General features: G+C 57.8%; 2 protein-coding genes and 1 pseudogene across 6 annotated transcripts in view; 2 read left to right on the top strand and 1 right to left on the bottom strand.

Moving 5' to 3' along the window:
• The window catches only part of Zdhhc3 (zinc finger DHHC-type containing 3), a 37,584-nt gene extending 20,626 nt beyond the window's left edge, over window positions 1-16,958 (top strand). For 2 of the 5 annotated variants that reach the window (XM_023700761.1, XM_023700762.1), the window contains 6 exons: window positions 1,544-1,668; window positions 4,683-4,779; window positions 5,033-5,114; window positions 7,354-7,484; window positions 13,702-13,976; window positions 14,381-16,955. In XM_023700761.1, coding sequence (XP_023556529.1) covers window positions 1,544-1,668; window positions 4,683-4,779; window positions 5,033-5,114; window positions 7,354-7,484; window positions 13,702-13,976; window positions 14,381-14,561 — 891 coding nt within the window. In that variant the 3' untranslated portion in view covers window positions 14,562-16,955. Of the gene's footprint in view, window positions 1-1,543; window positions 1,669-4,682; window positions 4,780-5,032; window positions 5,115-7,353; window positions 7,485-8,901; window positions 10,175-13,701; window positions 13,977-14,380 lie in introns of those variants that run through there. The other 3 variants (XM_023700763.1, XM_023700764.1, XM_004640667.2) reach the window with 3 other exon arrangements.
• On the top strand, window positions 11,469-11,852 carry LOC105743462 (annotated as a pseudogene).
• Window positions 16,959-17,071: 113 nt separating the features above from the next.
• Window positions 17,072-19,445, bottom strand: part of Tgm4 (transglutaminase 4) — a 17,437-nt gene continuing 15,063 nt past the window's right edge. Inside the window, exons 13-14 of the mRNA XM_004640764.2 lie at window positions 18,876-19,012; window positions 17,072-17,335 (exon numbers count right to left, since the gene is read on the bottom strand). Coding sequence (XP_004640821.1) covers window positions 17,194-17,335; window positions 18,876-19,012 — 279 coding nt within the window. The 3' untranslated portion in view covers window positions 17,072-17,193. The remainder of the gene's footprint in view (window positions 17,336-18,875; window positions 19,013-19,445) is intronic.

Here is a 19,445-nt window from a genome sequence, read left to right as displayed (position 1 = left end):
TTTTTTTTTTTTTTTTTTTTTTTTTTTTTTTTTTTTTTTTTTTTTTTTTTTTTGCCTGCATCTTTTATGAGTTCCCTTATTGCAAAAGCCACTAGCGCAGGTTCTTGATAGAACATTCCAGAAGTGTAGCCACGGGTTCCCCTTGTGCATGCCACCCTGTGACACTGTCCTGGGCATCCCTTGGTACTGCAGGCCTCAGCACCAGGTCACATGCTCACTGGGTGCCCTCCAGGGCTCCTGAGGGCTCAAGGGGCCACACGGCCAGCCAGTGCCCGTCTTCTCCCATCCCCTGCAACTATGCCGTGTCCCTCCTCTTTGTGTCCCTGTGGCTCATTTGCCAGTGTCCTGGGCTGTCACAGTGACCCTGAGTGTCGAGTTCTATCCATCCCTGCTCTGACCTGGTCCACATAGCACAGGCAGCAAGCCCTGCTGTCACAAAGGGACTCAGCCTCCCTGTGAAGAAAGCCCAGTCATCGGGAGGCCTGGCTCTGACCCTGCTGTGACCCTGCAGGCTGTGGCAGCACACTGCTCTGCTCTTCCCAGTGCCTCCTGTCCCCTTGGCCTCCGTTTAGAGGACTTTCCCATGTGGTAGGATGAACCTGCAGTAGCTGCTTCTTCTCACTGGCTGTGTAGGGTGGGAACCCAGGCCTCACAGTTGCTAGGCAACAGTGCCACTGAGCTGCAGCACAGCCCTATCTGTTTTGTGTTTGAGACAGGCTCTCACTGAGCTACCCAGTCTGACCTCACACCTGGCAGTCCTCCTGCCTCAGCCTTCTGAGCAGCCAGGATTGCAGACAGATTCCTCTACACTGGTTTTAAACTTCAGATTTCTCAACTTAAACCTCTCTGACTCCCCTGTGTAGACAGCTGCTGCCTCCTGTTTGAGCTTTTTGCACCTGCAAGCTCTGCAGCCTGACTTGCCAGTCCCCCAAGAGGGTCCTAAGGTCGACTCTCGGGTCCCAGCCAGCAGCGGGTTGTAGGCTCAGCACCAAGTAGGATCAGGACAGCCTAGCTGCCAGGACCTCCGCACCTGGGCAGCCTGCTCCCCCAGAGAGTGGCCAGCCAGAAGGTGAGCGCAGCCCAGCTGGGCGGTGGCACAGACACCCGTGGGTTTCCTGTGCACTAACACAGATGCTGACCGCGTGACATAGAGTGATCTTACTACCGAAAAGTAAAACCCAGCACAACCTGATTCCAGTGCGTACGGCTCATCAAACCGTTCTGAGCTGACAGTTGGGCAGGGGAAAGTGAACTGTGATCTAAGCTGCGCACAGTGGGGCAGACCACACCCCACCAGGATATTAAACATGGACCCAGAACCAGGGCAACACATGGCCTCAAGGCTTGACAGGGAAGAGCGGGTTCCTGACAATGGCCTTAGAGTAAGGAAGACACAACAGCTATAGCAGCGTCGGCAGCTGTAGGAAGGGTGTCCTCCATGTCTGTGTCGCTACGAACAGTGCGTGCGCAGGTGTGCTGGCAGCCCCAGAGCGACCTCGCTGGGCTGGCAGCGCCGCCCGCCCTGACCCTGCCCTCTCCTCAGGGGGCAGTGCCCAAGGGAAATGCTACCAAGGAGTTCATCGAGAGCCTGCAGCTGAAGCCCGGGCAGGTGGTGTACAAGTGTCCCAAGTGCTGCAGCATCAAGCCTGACCGCGCTCACCACTGCAGGTACACGGGCCGCCCCGCCATGCACGCTCGCTCGCTCGCACCGTGGGCTTCGCAGCTCACTGCTGGGCGCAGCGTGCACACTGGGTTTCCTTCCACCTCATATCCTCCTGACAAGGGCTGCCAAGAGAGGGTACCTTAGAGATCATTTTGCAAGCACTTGGGAGGCAGAGGCAGGAGGATCTCCATAAGTTTGAAGCCTGCCTGGGCTGCATAGTGAGTTCTAGCTCTGCTGAACTACATAGCAAGACCCTGTCTCAAGAAAAATCAAAAACGAGGTCATTTCTTTGCCATCTGTGCCTAGAGTGAGGACTTGTGCTGGAGAGAAGACCTCCGCAGCAGCTTGCAGAGGGCCAGCCAGCCACAGCTTAGCCCTGCTACTCGTTCTGTCTTCTCATCTCTCAGGTGTCTTCCGCAAACGTCGCATGGCACTGTTAGGGAAGAACTTGAAATGCTCGTCATGAGACACGGGAGCATCCCTGGTCTCCCTTCTGCCCGTGAGGAGGGGGGAGCCTGCTCTCAGGGTCATCCTGTCAGCATTTGGGGGGCATGAAAGACCTGAGTGAGAGGTGGCTTACCTGCCTGGCCGCCATGGCCGCTGTGCACAAGGCAGGCTCATCTCTGGCACCTCCGTCCTGGGTGCCTGCCTGGCCCCCATCCCTGCTGCTCTCTTCTTCCTGGCTGCCTGCTCAAGGGCAAGCCCAGGAGTGTGAGCAGAGGCCAGTGGGATTGCTGTCCCTATGGGGCTTGTATCTTGGGTGCCCAATGTGGGGACATCAGCCACCCTTTCCTTTCCCTGCCACTCTGGGGCTCAGGGGCAGCCATGGAAACCCCACCTGCCTGGGCTGCTTTGTGGTGGAAGTGGGCTCCACATGCTCTGCTCTGAGCCCAGCTTTGCCCACTGTGAGCCAGGCTGCTTGTGAGGTTTTGACATAAATACCTGCACGTTGCCAGACATGCCAGGTGAAGTCCCTTGGTGAGAGAGACAGTGTACCTGCGGGGTTGCCAGGCTGGGCTCTGCAGAGGGGAGTGTGGGGTACAGTGGCCCCTTGCCCTCCTGCCTGTGCCCTCTGTTGCCCCATGCCACCCCTGCTTTCCCGCCTCCTGGGCACTGAATGCTGTCATCATGGTGACATGGGCAGGTGGGCGCTGTGTGGTGCCAAGGAGCCCCGGGGTGTGGCAGGCAGCCTGCTGCTGCTCAGGCACAGTGCCAGCAACAGTACTTCGTGATATGCTTGGTGGCCTGGCCATGGGGGCCTCAGCCCTGCACCCAAGAAGGCCTGGGTCTGCTTGCTGTGCCCAAGCCCTGAGGCTGGTGCCAGCCATGGAAGTGGCCATCTGTGCCAGGCCTGAGTGTGCTCACAAGGCCTCAGACCCTGCAGGCTCCTCATCCCTGCAGCAGCTACTGCTGCTGCTGCTGCATCCACCTGGCGGAGTCCATGCCCACGGCCAACCCCAAGGACTCTTGCATGGTGGTTCTTGGGGAGGGATGGCCTTCTCCTGGCCAGGCTGAGGCAGGCCCCTCTGCTTCTGCGCCAGGGTGATGGTCACCAGGATTTTCATGCAGCACTGGCTGTGGGCATTTCGTGTTCGTTCTTTGGTGTCCAGTAGAGGACCTGTGTCTCCTGCCCCGACCCCTCGTGGAATCTGCCCTCTGGTCCCTGCTCCTCGCGCTGCACTGCTCAGCTTTCCCAAGGCCACTTCCTTGAGGGCAGCAGGTCATACTCTGCTGATCCTACCTGTGGTCCTGTCGTTGCCGGTGTGCGTGAAGAGAAAACCTGCGCGTCTAGCCGTGGCCCCTGGTCCTTTGTGTTCTCTTATTTCTAGGCTGCTTTCTTGAGCTCTTGCGCATGGCCCTGGGCTCAGCACCCGGTCCCAGGGCCTCCCGCAGGCATGGCTGCCTTTGTCCTTCATACCTCAGCCTGAGAGACACAGCCCCATGGGTGGCAGCTGCATCTCTGCTACAAGGCCCTGCGATGGGCGGGAGAGGCCCAGTCAGCTCCCTGGGGCTGCACATCAAGAAAGGGCCTGGAGCCCCAGGGACTACACATGGGCACTCGGGAGGAGCCTGTGAGCTGGGTGGGCCTTCCCTGGCACAATCCTGGAAAATGGGAGGAGGAGGAGAGGAGAAGTGGCCTGGAGACCACAGAGGTCCTTTCTCTAAAGCATTGGCGCTTAGGTGACTGTCAATGCACACCCTGTCTAGTGCTCCAGGAGCTTGGCCCGTGGCTGAGGGTCCCTCTGGGGACAGGCAGCTCTGCCAAGCTGAAGGGTAGACGAGGGCTCCTGTCCCCCGACCAGAGAGCGGAGGGGGCACTGTGTGTTTGGCCTGGGCCGGCAGGCCTACTCAGTGAACAGGGAATGCCCTTGGCCTTGTCTGAGGGCCACGCTGGTCCTTGCACTCCCTGTGTAACATAGCAGGACCGTGTTGGAGGTCCTTCCCACGCCCCAGGCCATGCAGGGAAGCAGTTCCTCCCTGCAGAGAGCCCCACACCAGTCCTCTAAGTTGAGGACCAACTTTTGGGCCAGCACTGACCTCTCAGGCTGCACACACTCTTGGGGCCATCAGAAGCAGTGCCCTGCCCCACACATAACCCTGGAGCCTACCCTCATGTTGCCTGCTTCCCAGTACCCCTGGGTGGGCACGGGTGGGGACTGCCACTGTGGGGGTCCTTTAAACTCTGTGCCCACGCTGCACCTCTGTCAGAGCCCACACTGTTCCTAAGCACAGGCTTAAAAGCCCTACTGGGAGAGGACACCAGCAGAAGAGCAGGGGCTCAGAGGCTGGCTGGTGGGGTGGGAGGGGGCAGAGGGGCTGTGGGGTCAGGGAGCTGCAGCCCAGCACACAGGAGGAGGCATGCTGTGCCACACGGGTGGTCATGGGCTCAGCACTGCTAACAGCAAAGCGCACTAGAGCCTCAAGCTGCCTCCTAGCCAAGAGCTGGAGCTGGGACCTCACTCCCCTCCCCCGCCACATGCCATGGGACACCCCTAAAGGGCTGACTGGGCTCTTTCAGTGTTTGCAAGCGGTGCATCCGCAAGATGGACCACCACTGTCCATGGGTCAACAACTGCGTCGGCGAGAACAACCAGAAGTTCTTCGTGCTGTTTACAGTGAGTGTCTACCTGCCCGCCCTGCCAGAAGGCCCTGGTGCCATCCCCTCAACACTGCCCCTTTAGAAGCTGCAGCTCAACAAAGGCCCATCACTTGAGCACAGAGCGCTGGGGACCTGCCAAAGGCAGGGGAGCTCAGGCAGGAAGGTCACACCCAGTGCCACCTGCCCCTCAGACCATGGTGGGAGGAAGGGCCGCGCGAGTCACCAGGTGCCAAGTACCTCAGCCCAGGGTCTTCCCCTTGCCGTTTCAGATGTACATAGCGCTCATATCCTTGCATGCCCTCATCATGGTGGGATTCCACTTCCTGCACTGCTTTGAAGAAGACTGGACGAGTGAGTAGCAGGGGCGTAACCGGGGGGGGGGGTGTCACCTCTTGGTGCCAAGGCAGGACTGACAGAGGCCCTGGTCTCCCTCCATGCAAAAGAGCAGCCGCTTACGGTCAGTCCTATAACAGGTAATGCAGGGAGCAGCGCACAGGCCTGCAGCTGGGCAAGGAGCTGCTGCTCGGGAGAGCCCCCCTCTTCTGGGACGAAGTGCTGTCTTTGTCCGACGGCACACGCTAGGCAAGCATTCTTCCTCCGGTCCTCGCAGGCGTACAATTTGAGCTCTCTGCTTATCACATGGAGGTTTTGTGTTCATTTTTTTCATGGTGGTGGTTTCAGCCTGCTCATACAGATACTCACCCATTTGCGTGGAGATCACAGACCCTTTGGAAGGGGCCCACCCATGTGTGCAGGTGCCGAGGAAGGAAGTCCAGCCAGAGAGCCGCACAGAGCCTGAAGGGAACAGCAGACCCGAGGAGGGGCGGGCTCGAAGCCACCCAGAGCTCTGAGGCGGTGGCTGAGGTGCCACATGGAGCCAGGCATGGTGGTGCACACCTATAGGCCCAGCACTCTGGAAGGCTGAAGCAGAAGGGCTGCAAGTTCAAGCCCAACCTGGACAGCTTAGTGAATACAGATGACCCTGTCTCAAAAAGCAAAAGAGGGCTAGGCGTGTAGCTCAATGCTGAGGCCCTGCGTTCATTCCCTACTGTCACACACACATGCACAAAAGGTGCAGCCTGTGTATGTACCAGTTCTCTAAAACTTACATATAATATGTAATTATTATGTATCACAACATACGCTAGTAATAGAGTTCAAAAACTGAGGCTGATGGCTCAAAGGGGTGTAAGCTTCCCCACTGGGCTCCCATCCCACACCAGAGGCTTCACTCTTCCTTTGCCTCTGGCCTCGGGCTTCCTGGCCCAGGCCCATGTAGGGCAGGTGGGGACTGAGGGTCTCCGGGGAGCTCTGGCCACCTGGTGGCCTCGCATATGCTCCCCCCTGGAGGCCAAGGGCCTAGAGAAGCAGATCAGCAGACACCACTCTTGGCACCTGCCAGCACTGAGCAGTGTGGAAAAAGCGCTGGCAGGGGCTAGTGCAGTGCCTCACAGCAAGCCTTCGGGATGGGGAGTGCACCCCACCTGGCCAGCCCTCAGGACCCCCAGCTAAGAAGAGAGCCTCTGTGTCACCTTGGCCAGAGCAAGGTGTTCAGCTGTGTTCAGCCACATACTGGTCACCTTTGGTCAGGACCCCCGGGGGGTGGGGGTGGCTGGAGGACACTTCCTCACAGTCTCCATGGGTGACAGCCCGGTCACCACTGCTTAGCCCTAGCCGTGCTGTTGGGCCTTGGGAGCTTGTATAAACCATAAGGGGCTGTCCCAAGGGCAGGGCCCTCGGCAGGAGGTGGAGCCTGCCCCTGACATCAGTATGCTGCCTTTCCAAGCCCAGCTCCCACTGCCAGGGATTGGCCCGCAGTGGGCAGGCATGGCAGGGCCCACCCTCCAGCCAGGTGGCAGACCCTGATGAACAGGGAGAACCAGATCTCAAGTGGTCTCTTGCCAGGTTCTGCTGGCCGCAGGGCCCAGGCTACTCGGGGAGCTGTGAGCAGGATGAAGTCTGTGGCCCCCAGAGCTGGATGGCAGCAAGATGGGCAGATTCTGAGCAGGAGGAAAAGAGGGGCCATTCCCTGGGGGTGGGCAGGCAGGGTCAGCAGGTGCTCGGGTCACAGGACATTGCACCCAGAACTCCCCATCCAGGCCTGAGAGATCTGGGGCATCTGGGAAAGAAGTCTCTCACCCCACCCTGGAGCTGCCAGAGCTTCCCACCAGTGACTTCCTGGGGGCCCCAGGGTGGGTGGAAGGTGCCTTAGCTGCCCTAGGTGCTGTTTCCTGTCCACCCTGGCTTCTCATGGGCTTCATTCAGACCCAAAACCCTGCACAGGGGCAAACTGCTTCTGGCTCCACAGCTGCTGGCAGTGCCAGAGCACCGGCTTGATGGGACTGACCCCAGTGGGGGCGCTGTGGAAAGCACCTGCAGCATCCTGTGCTCTTCCACCAACTGTCCAGCCTTGGCCCTGGGGTCAGTGATGCAAAGAGGGCCATGCCTGCCCCTTGCTGTGCAGCATCTGGCAGCCATGCAGTAGCTGCTAGCTGCACCTCTGCACAGGCTTCACAGGAAGCCTCTGCCCAGGTCAGAGCCCTGGGGCCTTCCGGGCACAGAGCAGCTCCAAGCTGTCCCTCTCTTGCAGAGTGCAGCTCCTTCTCCCCACCTACCACGGTGATCCTCCTCATCCTGCTGTGCTTCGAGGCACTGCTCTTCCTCATCTTCACATCAGTGATGTTCGGGACACAGGTGCACTCTATCTGCACGGACGAGACGGTAGGTGGCAGTGCCCACGCTCTGCCGTTGCAGACCGGGGCAACCTCCTCCCTACCCATCGACCCTCTGCGCACACATCCATGGGGATGCCCTTCCATCTGGATGCCCCACTGGGAAAAAGGTCCTGACCTGGCTGGGACGGGCAAGGCCAGCTGCCCAGAGCAGAGCCTCCAAGGCAGGGAGCTCTGTGTCAGTGGGGCCCCTCCATTCTGGCCCAGACCAGAACCTGCTCCACTGCTACCTCCCGCCCTCCCTGTTGAGGCCAGGAGCCTTGGGCTGGAATGTAGGTTTTTTGTCCTTTTGTATGGGGCTCTGGGATGAAGGGGAGCTTGTTTCCAGGGGACAGAGCTCATGGCCCTGTCTCAGGCATGTGGCCCAACCTCACAACTCCTGTGGCTGCTCAGGCAGTGTCCGGCGCCAGGGTCGTGCAGAGGCTCCCAGGATGACAGCCACCACACACACACACACACACACACACACACACACACACACACACCCATGGCACAAGCAGGGGTCGTGCTGTGCGAGCACAGGGCTGGTGCCTGCAGCTTATGGTCAGGGGTTCCAGCTCGTGCCCTTCTGTGAGAAGCAGTGTGGTGGCCAAGAGGGTCTGTAGAAAGGTCAGCCGGCAGGCAGTGAGTAACCCTCTGGGGACTTGGCAGCACGCAGGCCCTGCTGCCTTGGGTGCTTTGCCTGGCAGGAGTCCTGGAAAGGAAAGGCGAGTGGGAGCTGCGTGCCCCATGACATTGCCCTCCCAGCCTCCCGCCCCCCACCTGCAACCATGGCAGTGGCGCCCGATGGGCCACTGCCCTTGCTCAAGGGCCTAGGCAGGCCCTGCCCTCCACTGGCTGTGTGAAGCGACCGCTGCACTAGGCCAGCCGCGCCTCTCACCTGTACTAACCCTTGCCGCCGCCGACTCCCTGGTGCCTTCTTGACTCTGCTTCTTGGCCATGGGCCAGTAACACTTGCGGCTCAGCGCCAGACAGCCTTCGATTTCTTGCTTTTTGTTCTTTTCTTTGTCTTTTTTTTTTTTTTTTTTTTTTATTTATTTTGTCACAGTAGCTTGGACTCCCCCGATCTACCCCTGGAGTGAAACCTCATTGGTTGTGGTGATGGTGAGCTCCTGCCTACACCGAGGCTTTGCACAGCCACTGCCCGTGAGGGCAGGAATGGCTTAGGGACCACTGATTGGCTCATTTTCCCTCCCCTCTTGGAGGGATTTGTAAATATGTTTCCTCCAAAAAGGGATTTTTTAAAAAATGACACTTCCTATGAAAAACAGGAAGAAAACTGCGTGTAGGTAGCTTCATGGCCTCAAAATGAAGCAGTCCCTGCGGTCACCCCAGGCAGTGGCCACCCCTCCCCAGAGCCCAGCAACAGACTGTGTGACTGAAAGTGCGATTGTTCTCGTTTTCAGGGCATAGAACAGTTGAAAAAGGAAGAGAGAAGATGGGCTAAAAAAACAAAATGGATGAACATGAAAGCCGTTTTCGGCCACCCCTTCTCTCTGGGCTGGGCCAGCCCCTTTGCCACGCCAGACCAAGGCAAGGCCGACCCGTACCAGTACGTGGTCTGAGGCCCTCCTGGCCCCGCTGCCCGGACACGCGCCTCGACACTTCGCCCGACCCGTTCTCATGAATGTGTAGACCGAAAAGCAAAACGACTCCTGAGAACTTTTTTATGTCTCAAGTAAAATGGCTGAGCATTGCAGAGAAAAAAAAAACTCCTCATGTTTTATTTTTTTAAAAAATCATTCTTTGATTTTCTGATGACCGAAGCTGCTCTTTTTCTTTTACAATCACCTCTGGCGTCTGGCTTCCTCTCTGCTGTCTGTCTGGCGTGACTAACGAGGCGGTGCAGCCCCGAGCGGTACCACTTGTATTAACTGAACGAGACGTCCTCTGTGCCAGGGCCTGGGAGTCACCTCACGGAAGATACCGCTGGCCCCGGAGGGCCCGGTGGCGGGCCGGGACGGCGCCTGTCCCCGTGGACACGTGTGTTCCGCAAGCTTGCCGCCGCTCCCGCCCCCCATGCTGATGGGTGGGCTGGGAGAGGCGGTGGTGAGGGACCGTGCTTGGGTTCGGACTCTGGAAGCACAGGAAGGACAGTTTTCTAGTTCAAAATGCCTTATACAATCAGGAAGACAGGCAGTTTCACGCCAGCTCCATGTCCCTTCGTCGCGTCCGTCCCCCCCCCACCCGCCCAGTGTTCCCTCCCGGGAGACGGCCAGGCAGCAGTGCTGCTTTGGAGGAAAGCACCACAGACCCGCGTCTCGCGTGGGGCAGGCAACCCCTGCCCTGGCCGGACTGGGCATGTCCCTGAGGGTGACGGGTGGCATCTGCTGGCTGGGCTCTGCAGCGCTGCCACAGGGAGCAGCCAGCCTTGCAGGGGGGGCACTCCTGGCTTAGGTTCCTCTGAGGGGGTCATGAGCTGGGGGAAAGGGCCCCAAAACTCGAGGACCACTGAGGATCCCTGAGTTCCACACACTGATTTGGTTTTTTTAAGCAATTGCCACAAACCTCCCCTTTTCGCTTTGGCTCGGGTGGGGGCGGGGATGAGTTTTGTTCAGTCCAAACCTGGGTAGGGGGAATCCCACCCTCTGATCCTTCCCAAAGTGGAACACGCTGCCTCTTTTCAATTCAGTCAGTGCTTCCACATGGAAACGATGCAATAAAACTTTTCCAAACCTGCCTGGCGTTGCTGTCTGTCTCCCGGTCACCATGCAGATGGGTGGGATGTGAGCTGGGGTCCTCTCCGCTTCGGCACTCAGTTGTTGGACCACACCCCCGCCTTGTGTGGATCATTAAATGGTTTGCAGTCCCTCACTGTGACTTGCTTCAGTTCCCAAGAAAGGCCTGCATCTCTGGGGCGTGGGGCAGAGAGCAGACAATCTTGAGAGAGGGAGACCTGTACCCGACCTCTGCATGGTGCCCCAGGGTCCCCACTGTGTTCAGTGAGGGAAAGAGGTCACCGCTCGTGCTTCCAGGCAGGGTGACCTCTCCTTGCAGATACGTGAGCCCAGAGTCGGGCTGATTCGAGGTGGCAGAGCTTTGGTGTTTGGAGGCCGTTCTAGGTCAAGTGTGTGGCATTTGCTCTGCACGCTTTCTTCCTGTTTTGTCCTGCTCAGGTGTGGAAGCCATGGCCTGTGTAGACAGCTTCGAAGCACCCTCAGGACGGGTCCTCCATCCCAGGGGCCAGCTCCGGGGCTGCAGAACGCGGCTTGCAATGGCAAGGCACATTCTTGAGCCCCAGCCCCACCGAGGAGCCAGGAGCCCTGATGGAAGAGTACCCTCCTGCGGGCTGTGGCCTCCTGGCTGTGCTGCACGAGAGGGCTGGCAGGGCCGCCTGCACATTGTGCTGCTGCCCACTGGCACTGGTGCTCGCTTGGTACAGCGTGAGCTGTGCCACCAGGGTGGCAAGTAGATCCCCCACTACGCAGCTGCCACTGAGCCCCTTCCCCATAACTGTGGCCTCCCCAACAAGGGGAGAAAGCCCAGGGCTCGTCACTCACTGTCTCCTTGGTGAGCTGTCTCAACCAAGGGCACCTGTGTGGCAGATCCAGCCTGGACGGCAATAAGATGAAATCAAGGGGCCCAAGTGGAGTGGCAGCCAGGGCTGGTGAGTGGAGTCGCCAGAGGCTCACGTCCTGGCCTATGGTCTCCATCTGTGGGCCTAGCACCAAAAGGGCTGTCTCTTGGACTTTTTAAAGATGGATCCAGGACTAGGGAGATAGCTTGGTGGTCTAAGCACCTGCCTGGCAAGTGCAAGGTCCTGAGTTCGGTCCCTGTTACCACACGCCATGCCGGCCCCCAAATAAGAGAGTAATAGTACATACCTATAATACCTGTGCTGGGGAGGCTGAGGCAAGAGGATCACTGCGAGTCTGAACTGCATAGCGAGACTCTGTATCGACAAATTAAAAAAGATGGATCCGCGACATCTTGATGGGCCTGCAGTGGTGGCGGCTGCTCTCTGGGCTCCATGATGCCGCCCAAAGACGACAAGAAGAAGAAAGATGCCGGAAAGTCGGCCAAGAAAGACAAAGACCCAGTGAACAAATCTGGGGGCAAGGCCATAAAGAAGAAGTGATCCAAAGGCAAAGTTCGGGACAAGCTGAACAACTTGGTTCTGTTTGATTAAGCTACTTACGACAAACTCTGTAAGGAAGTTCCCAACTATAAACTCATAACGCCTGCTGTGGTCTCTGAGAGACTGAAGATCCGTGGATCACTGGCCAGAGCAGCCCTTCAGGAGCTCCTTAGTAAAGGGCTTATCAAGTTGGTTTCAAAGCACAGAGCTCAAGTTATTTATACCAGAAATACCAAGGGTGGAGATGCTCCTGCCGCTGGTGAAGACGCATGATGAATAGGCTGAACCAGGTGTACATTTGGAAAAAATAAAATTTTATTATTAAAAAAAAAAAGATAGATTCAACCCCGGTCACCTCTGAAAAGGGACAGAATTCACCAGGAGCCAGCTACGGGGACATGGCAAGACCTCTTCACGAAGGCAGAGTTCACAGCCAAACAAGACACTGGCCCACACCTCCTTCAAGAGAGCCGCCAGTGACCTGCGCAGCACTGGTTCTCAGCAAAGCAGAGACCCTGGGCGCTGTACCCTCCAAGGCAGGAGCGGCTGGCCCAGCTGTGTTGCCTGGCTGCTTTGGGGTCCTCAGCTGCTCTGAGGCATTTTCCTTTCATGGTCATTTTAACTTTGGGGAAGAACCAGAAGTCCCCCTGTGCCAGACGCGTGAGTCCTGTGGATGTGACACGGGCATGTTTTCCCAACCCGGCCTTCCGGTGGGCAGCACTCAGCAGCAGCAGCAGCAGTCTGTGGTTTTGATCACCTTTGTACAGACACTCAGGAAAGAGGACCCCAGAGCTGCTGCAGAAAGGGAGTGAGATTACGGGAGAAGTGTGGAGGCGAAGGGAGATGTTCTGAGGGGGATTTGTGGCAGCGCGTCGTACTACTGTACATGTAAAAGATCGAATCACCATCTTTATTATATGAATATTTTAATACAAAATGCATACACTTAAAATCAGCAAAGCTTTCAAATTAAAATTCCATTTAAGAATTATACAGTAGTTGATTTCCACTATGTAGCACCAGCTCTATGCAACCTAGTGAGAACTGCATCATTAGCTGTGGCCACCTCCACTGCTTTTCTGTACCCAAATGGGTTGGGGAGGGCACCAGGACAGGTAGACAGACAGACAGACAAAACCCCAGTCAACTGTGCCGTGATTCCTAATAGCTGTAAACTCATTTGACTAAACTGTCCAAAGAGTGAGGGAATAACTGTGGGTATTGTTCCCGAGTGGATACAAGGTTTTGTTTTTACAGCTTGGTGAAAGAGCTGTGCTAGGTGAGAAGTCACAGTGTAAGGACGCATTTCTGTGACGTTACTACACGTACACAGCTAGTGTCTGTAAACACTAGAAATGTACATTAGCCAGAGTACCCTCTCAAGTCGGGTCTATGTTTAAAAAGAAGATGCGGTAACAGGAAATCTCCAAGTCCGCAGGAATCCTGCCTGAAGTGTTTGAATGGCCACAGCAGTCAATCGCCATCTCTTTCCATGGCCTCTTGCACACCTTCCATTTCTGCAGTCCCTCTAACGTCCTTTTCTACTCTGGGGCCCCACATGGCATCATTTGTCACAGCTCTGTGGTCACCTCCAGCTTGTGACCATGTTTCAGTTTTTCTCTAGTTGGCGTGGTCTGACCTTATTTTAAATTGAGGTGAAATGCATGCGCCATGAAATGAACCACCCTCAAGTGCACCATCCGGGCCATCAGAGTCCTTCGTGCTGCTGCACAAGCGTGCTTCTGTGATTCCCAAAGTCTCCTCACAGACTCTGGCCGCTGTTCTGACTGGAGGCCAGGCATACGGAGAAGCCCTCAGCTCGCAATCGATGGTTTCTCCTGATCCAAGTAGGGTGGTGAGGCTTTGGGAGGCCCTGTGGTTCTGTCCTGGGCGTATCGGGAGGTGCCGTGGCAAAGGCTTTATTGGTGGCAGTCGTTGGTCACAGTGGCATCTTCATCCCCCTCCTGCAAAGCTTCCCTGTTCTCTAGGATACTTCGTAAGTGGCTTAGAAAGAGAAACTCAGATCCTATCCTTTAACTTCCTATGTTTTTGTTGTTGTTGTTTTGTTTTTCAAGAAACTTAAATCTCTGTGACTGCATGTGCCTCAGTTTCTCTGTCTGCATAACAGGATTGTTCCCCATATGGAAGGCTCTTGTGGGGAACAGAAAATTTAGAAGTAGGCACACAAGACCCTGCCCAGGTGGACCTGAGCTGTGCAAATGCCCTGCACACTTCCGGCCAGTCCCCTCTGCTTGCAGAAGAGATGAAGGCAGAGGCCCCGGGGGGTCTGTGCCTCCAGAGCGGTCACGACCTGGCTGTGTCCTTAATCCCTTTGGGCTCCCTCTGCCCAGCACCCTATTTCTGTGGCCTGGTGGCCACGCTGCAGCCGGCACTCAGAGACAGGTAAGTGGGCAGCTGGGAGAGGCCGCGCAGCATCTCCACCTGCATGAGCTGCCCCGCCGCTGGCCCTGCGCCCCATGAGCCTGTGCCTGCCGGCTGCCCGCATGCGGCCTTGCCTGCCACGGCATGTGTGTGTCCTGCACACCCCTTTGCCTGCCCTGCCTCCTTGCGTCAGGCTCACAGCCCCACCGGGAGGGAACAGCTGGAAGCCTAGGGAGGGGCCATATCACCCAGGACAGTCGCCTTGGGGAGCTGGGTGTCACACCTGGGCCCTTCCCCAAGGGAGGAGGGCTGGCGCTGGCAGGAAGTGGGGGCCTGCTTGCTGTGCTGCTACCCTGGCCCCCCCAGGCCCTGCCTGCAGGGACCCTCAGGGACAGACGTGCTGACGTGGCCTCCATTCTCCCCAGGGCATCGAGCGCTTGCAGCGCAAGGACCAGCCCCGGCAGCAGGTGTGCCACTGGCAGCTGGCAAAGGACACCTTCGGCGGGGACTTTTCCCTCAGCTGGTGCAACCCCTTCTCGGGACAGCCGGAGATCCCCCCTGACAAGGACTTGGTACGGCAGGCATCCCACTCCGACATCGACGTAGAAAACACCGAGAGCACAGAGGAGCCATCGGAGGCCAAGAACGTGGACGTGGAGGAGATAGATGATTAGCTGCCCTTGTGACTGTGCACTAAGGGCCGCTGCCAGCTGGGCCTGCGTGTGGCTGTGGTGCCCCGCCCAGCCCGTCCCTCTGCCCTGGGCCCTCCTGCCTGCCTGTCCCTGGGCTGGGGGACAGGGCAGCGGATGACACTGGGCTTCTCTAAGTTCATGCAGCACTCAGAGCATCAGGACAGCAGACCTTGGCCCACTGCCTGTCTTGGTGAAGGAAGACATGGCCACCATAACTCCCTCCAGGGGAGAGGACCCCCGACATACACACTCCCCCAGTCACACAAACAATCATGTATGCACAGGGAGCACCCTCCAGGATGGAGAATGTACAGGGCTAGTAGTGCTAGACCCAAGGTCATGCCCAGCCCAGAACTCTGGGGTCCTCCCTGAGGGAGCCTGGAGCTGCCCAAAGGAGCACCAGGGAGACCCACTCATGATGGGACGAGAATGTCCTCCTGAGGGGTGCAGGGACACGTGGCCAGCTGAGCAGGACCCCCTGCAGGTCAGCCTGTTCTCCGAGAGTGCATCTGTCCCATGAAGAAGAGCTAACGGCCCCACCCTGCAGACAGTTAGACCCAGGGACAGGACCCCCACCACCGCCTGGAAAGCTCAGCCTGCATGGGACAGGGGTGTCGGGGTGTCCTGTGCCCCTGAGCTCACTGCCACAGCCGCTAAAGCCCCCTCTGTGTAGCTGCTGTGTGAAACATGCTTCTGGTCCAACATCTTTCGTCTGGCCTGTGTCCCTCTAGCTGTGTCCCCAGCAATGGCTGCAGCAGCCCTGGAGGAGGCCTGCCCTGCCAGCCTCCATGTCTAGGCCTCTCCAGACATCAGGAGAAAGGGTCAGCTACTGTCTGGAGCAGTGGCCTCACCTCAGGCATCTCAGATGCTCTCTGGTGACAGCAACTTGTCCCAGCACAGTCCCCAGGCTGACCCCCAGACCTTGTGGTTACCTCCTCCAGGGACAAGGGCCACCCCCTCCTAACCCTCACCCAGAGCGCTCCTGCCTAGCCTGCAATAGGGTGGTGGCTGGGCCTAGCAGCAGCAAGCAGAGCGGCCTGAGTGTGGCACGTGGGAGGGGTGAGGAGACACCCAGACCAGCTCACCGGGTGCTGGCTGTGAGGCCTCTGTGGTCTGCACTCTGAACAGCCCTAGGCCAGCTGTGTACTAAAAAGGCTTCACACGGGATGAAGCAGGCCTGGTCCCCACAGGAAGGAGGGATCATGGTCATTGTCACTGAAGTCACCTCGAGTAGGAGGTGTGCATACAACCCTGGGGCCTTGGGAAAGCCCTCTATACAGGTTGGTGGCAGCCAGGGCTGCCTGTGTTTCCAGTTACTGGAAAGAAAGGCAGGGAGGATGACGCCTGCCTCTCCCTCCCCTAGGTCATGAGGGAGTCACCTGTCTAAACTGAGCCTGTGCTCCCACTCTGGGGACACATGGTGGTGACCGTCTCTCCATGGTGGCAGCTGCCACAGAACTTTCCCTGGAGCATCAGCACCAGGCAGTCTCTGTGGGTCTGAGCCTGGCCTCTCTCCTGAATAAACAGATCTCTCGGCCTTGTGGTCCTGGGGGAAGTGCCTTCCTCATGGGTCACCTTGGGGGCTTCAGAGAGGCTACTTTGCCGTGCTATGTTCTGGTGCACAGGTGTCATGTGACCCCCACCACAGCTGTGTGGTTTTGCCTCTTGGCACCCAGATGCTGCACCGTGGTGGTGCCATGTGCAACCCCCACAGGGACAGCCCCTGCTGACCCCCACACACTGGCCTGACGCGGAACAACCTGACTCTGCACCATGCAGCCCTGCCCAGGACACAGCCCGCAGGGTGGGAGACCTGGGGGGGTTCAAGGACACAGCCCCAGGGACACCCTGCAGCTCAGTGGCGTGAAGGACAGTGACTAGGTCCAGCCAGAAGCAGTAAGTTTAATTGAAGGCATCCCAATCATCACGAGCAGCTTGGGAGCGGATGGAGCAGGAGAGAAGCGGCTTCTAGGTGGCGGGCAGAGGGGCGGGGCTGCACCTGAGCCAGACCTTCTGAGACTTCTACCTGGGTGTCCCTGGGCAGCTCCCTGCAGGGCCACCCACAGGCCATGGAAATCCAGGGGGATCCTGTGCAGGCAAACCCAGGGCACCAGGAGATGCCATCCCAGGCCCGGTGTGGCCGCTCTGCCTGCAGCCGTGGGCCCCTGGCTTCCTGATCTCATGGCACCCGCGCTGCTTTTGGAAGCCACAGCCCGAGAGGCTGGGAGCTCCAGCCAAGCAGCGCGGCTGCCTTCAAACTCTCTTGTGCCCCTGGCTCCTGACTCTGTCCTGTGTGCGTGCGTGTGTGCATGCGTGCGTGTGTGCATGCGTGCGTGCGTGCGTGCATGCGTGCGTGCATGCGTGCGTGCATGCGTGCGTGCATGCGTGCGTGCATGCGTGCGTGCATGCGTGCGTGCATGCGTGCGTGCATGCGTGCGTGAGTGGTCAAAGCTGAGCATGCGCAATCTATGCGTAAGGCTGCGTAGGAGGCGCTGGAAGCGGGGTCCCAAAGCCCGGGGCTCCTGCCTGGCGCGTAATAGGCAGAGCTACTGGGTGATGAGCACCACCTTCTCCGCGTGAATCTCTTTCACCTGCTGGGAGTTCAGCTTGATGATGAACTTCCTGGGCCCCGCCCTCACCGGCGTGCACCTTATTTGGGATTGGATGGTCTTGCCAGGCGGCACTGTCCTACAAAGTTCCAACAGAGATGTGGAGTTAGCCACGGACACCAGGAGAGAAAGATGAGTCCAGGCCCTAGCACTGGCTTCGGTGGCCCTGGCCCCCTGGCCCCAAGGCAAGGTGAGCAGACCGGCCGCCTAGCCCTGGCCAAAGGGTGGCCCAGGGACCTAGACCCAGGCCTGACCCAGAATCAGCCGAGTGTGCTACGCGTGCCTGTGTTCTCGGCACTTGGGAGGCTGAGGCAGCAGGACTGCCATGAGTTCAAGGCCAGCCTGGGCCACTTAGCAAGACTGTGTCTCAAAACACAAAGTAAAACAAGTATAAAAATGAATTGTCGCAAACCATCTGAGTTCAGTAACGTCCTTTTCACGGTTTTATCAGGGTACCCAAAGCACTAGCTCGTACACAGCCCAGCAAACAGACAACAGAGGAGAAATGTCCTAGCCACAAAAGCAGCAAGCTCAGCACATCTGGGAAGGAATCGAACCAGGAATGCAAGAGTTGCACACCGGAAACCAAAGCGTTTATAACATACAGCTGAATCTGTGGGAAGCAGCTCCAGCAGCCGTGTGCTGTCGGGCTCCGAAAGGCTCCAGGCCTTCCCCCGAGACACCAGAGAGCCGGCTGCAATACCAGTTTGCATCCTGGCAGTTTTCAAAGGATACGTGGGAACTTGCAAGTTCCTTGGACGACAGGTACGGGGACTTCACCGCAACCTGATGCCCTGGGTTTGCAATATGAAGGGATGGAGAGCACACAGAGCCCAGAGCGCTCAAGATCCGGGCTGCTGACTGTACTGGAGGGACTGTGTCCCGCACTCCGGAAGTGGCAAGGTCTGATTTGTTTTTCTTTACTTTTCAGTTCAGGCTGGCCTTGAACTCACTACATGGTCCAAGCTGGCCTGGAGTTCACAGCTATCCTCCTGCCTCGGTCTGCAGAGTGCTAGGATGACAGGTGTGCACCCCCAGGCCATGGCTAGGACAGATCATTTGGCAAAGGTGAAGCTCTGCATTGCTCCACAACCCATTCAGTGGTACTTCAGCCAGAAATTCTGGCGAGAGCATGGGAGAGTACATCTGTATTCGTGGGGCGATGGGAGACTCGGTGTCAGTAAAGGAATAGGTTAAAATTGTAATGTAGCTACGTTGTCCAAAGTTCTAATGGTGAGTGTTGAGGGAGGGAGGGAGGGAGGGAGGAGAGGCTGGCGTGGGGCTCAGTGGTAGAGTGCTTTCTGCCCCACAAGCTCCCGGATTCAGTCCCCAGAATGGCATAAAAGGGTTGAGCCTGTGATGAACAATTTTTCAGGGATAATTTAACACTGTACCAAATTAATGTGAAAAGACAAGCATGACTCAGGAGGAAACAGATGGCAGGATGCAAGCAGCGGTGTGCTGGGGACAGTCCGTCCAGCCACTGACCAGCAAGACAGTCCACTGAGCAGAGACGCAGTCACAGCGCGAGATGGCTGAGCCCTCAGTGACTGGAATGGGCCTCCTGCGGGCCGCCCTGGTCCCGGCACGCCCCCACCCAGCGAGCACCACAAACTCACCCCTGCTCGATGCTCTGCAGGGAGGAGAGACCCAAGCTCTCCACAGAGAACCTGACGTGGGTCAGCGGGATCATCAGGGAGTTCTTGAAGGTGCAGGTGCACAGGAGCACCTCGCCGATCCTGCCCGTGTTGGGCATCTGCGGGAGCAGGCGGGAGAGGGAGGAAGAGGGGACAGCGCGTGAGCCGTGTGTGTGTGTGTGTGTGTGTGTGTGTGGCACCGTGGAGTGGCGACTGTGTGCAGAAACCTGCATCCTCGTCTGCAGTCAGGGTGCCCCAGCCCTAATCCCTGAGGTCTCCAAGGGAATCACTCAGTGCTCTGAGCTTCTGGTACCACCAGCAATTCTGAGTCTGCGTCCACAACCTCGCACCCTGAGCACTGTTGGGCCTTTTCAATTCTTTCATTCGCTTATTGGCATGTTGAGACAGGGTCTCACTAGGTAGCCGAGGCTGACCTTAGACTCACAGAGATCCTCTTGCCTCAGCTTCCCTGATGCTGGGATTAGTGCACTACCGTGCCTGGCCAGGCAATTTCTTTCCTTCTTTCGTCTCTGTCTCTATCTGTCTCTGTCT

The sequence above is a fragment of the Octodon degus genome, unplaced genomic scaffold (genome assembly GCF_000260255.1).
Source record: "Octodon degus isolate 3935 unplaced genomic scaffold, OctDeg1.0 scaffold00126, whole genome shotgun sequence".
Taxonomy (NCBI): Eukaryota; Metazoa; Chordata; class Mammalia; order Rodentia; family Octodontidae; genus Octodon; species Octodon degus.
Note: the sequence above shows the minus strand (reverse complement) of the source record. Positions and strands in the feature narration are given on the sequence as shown.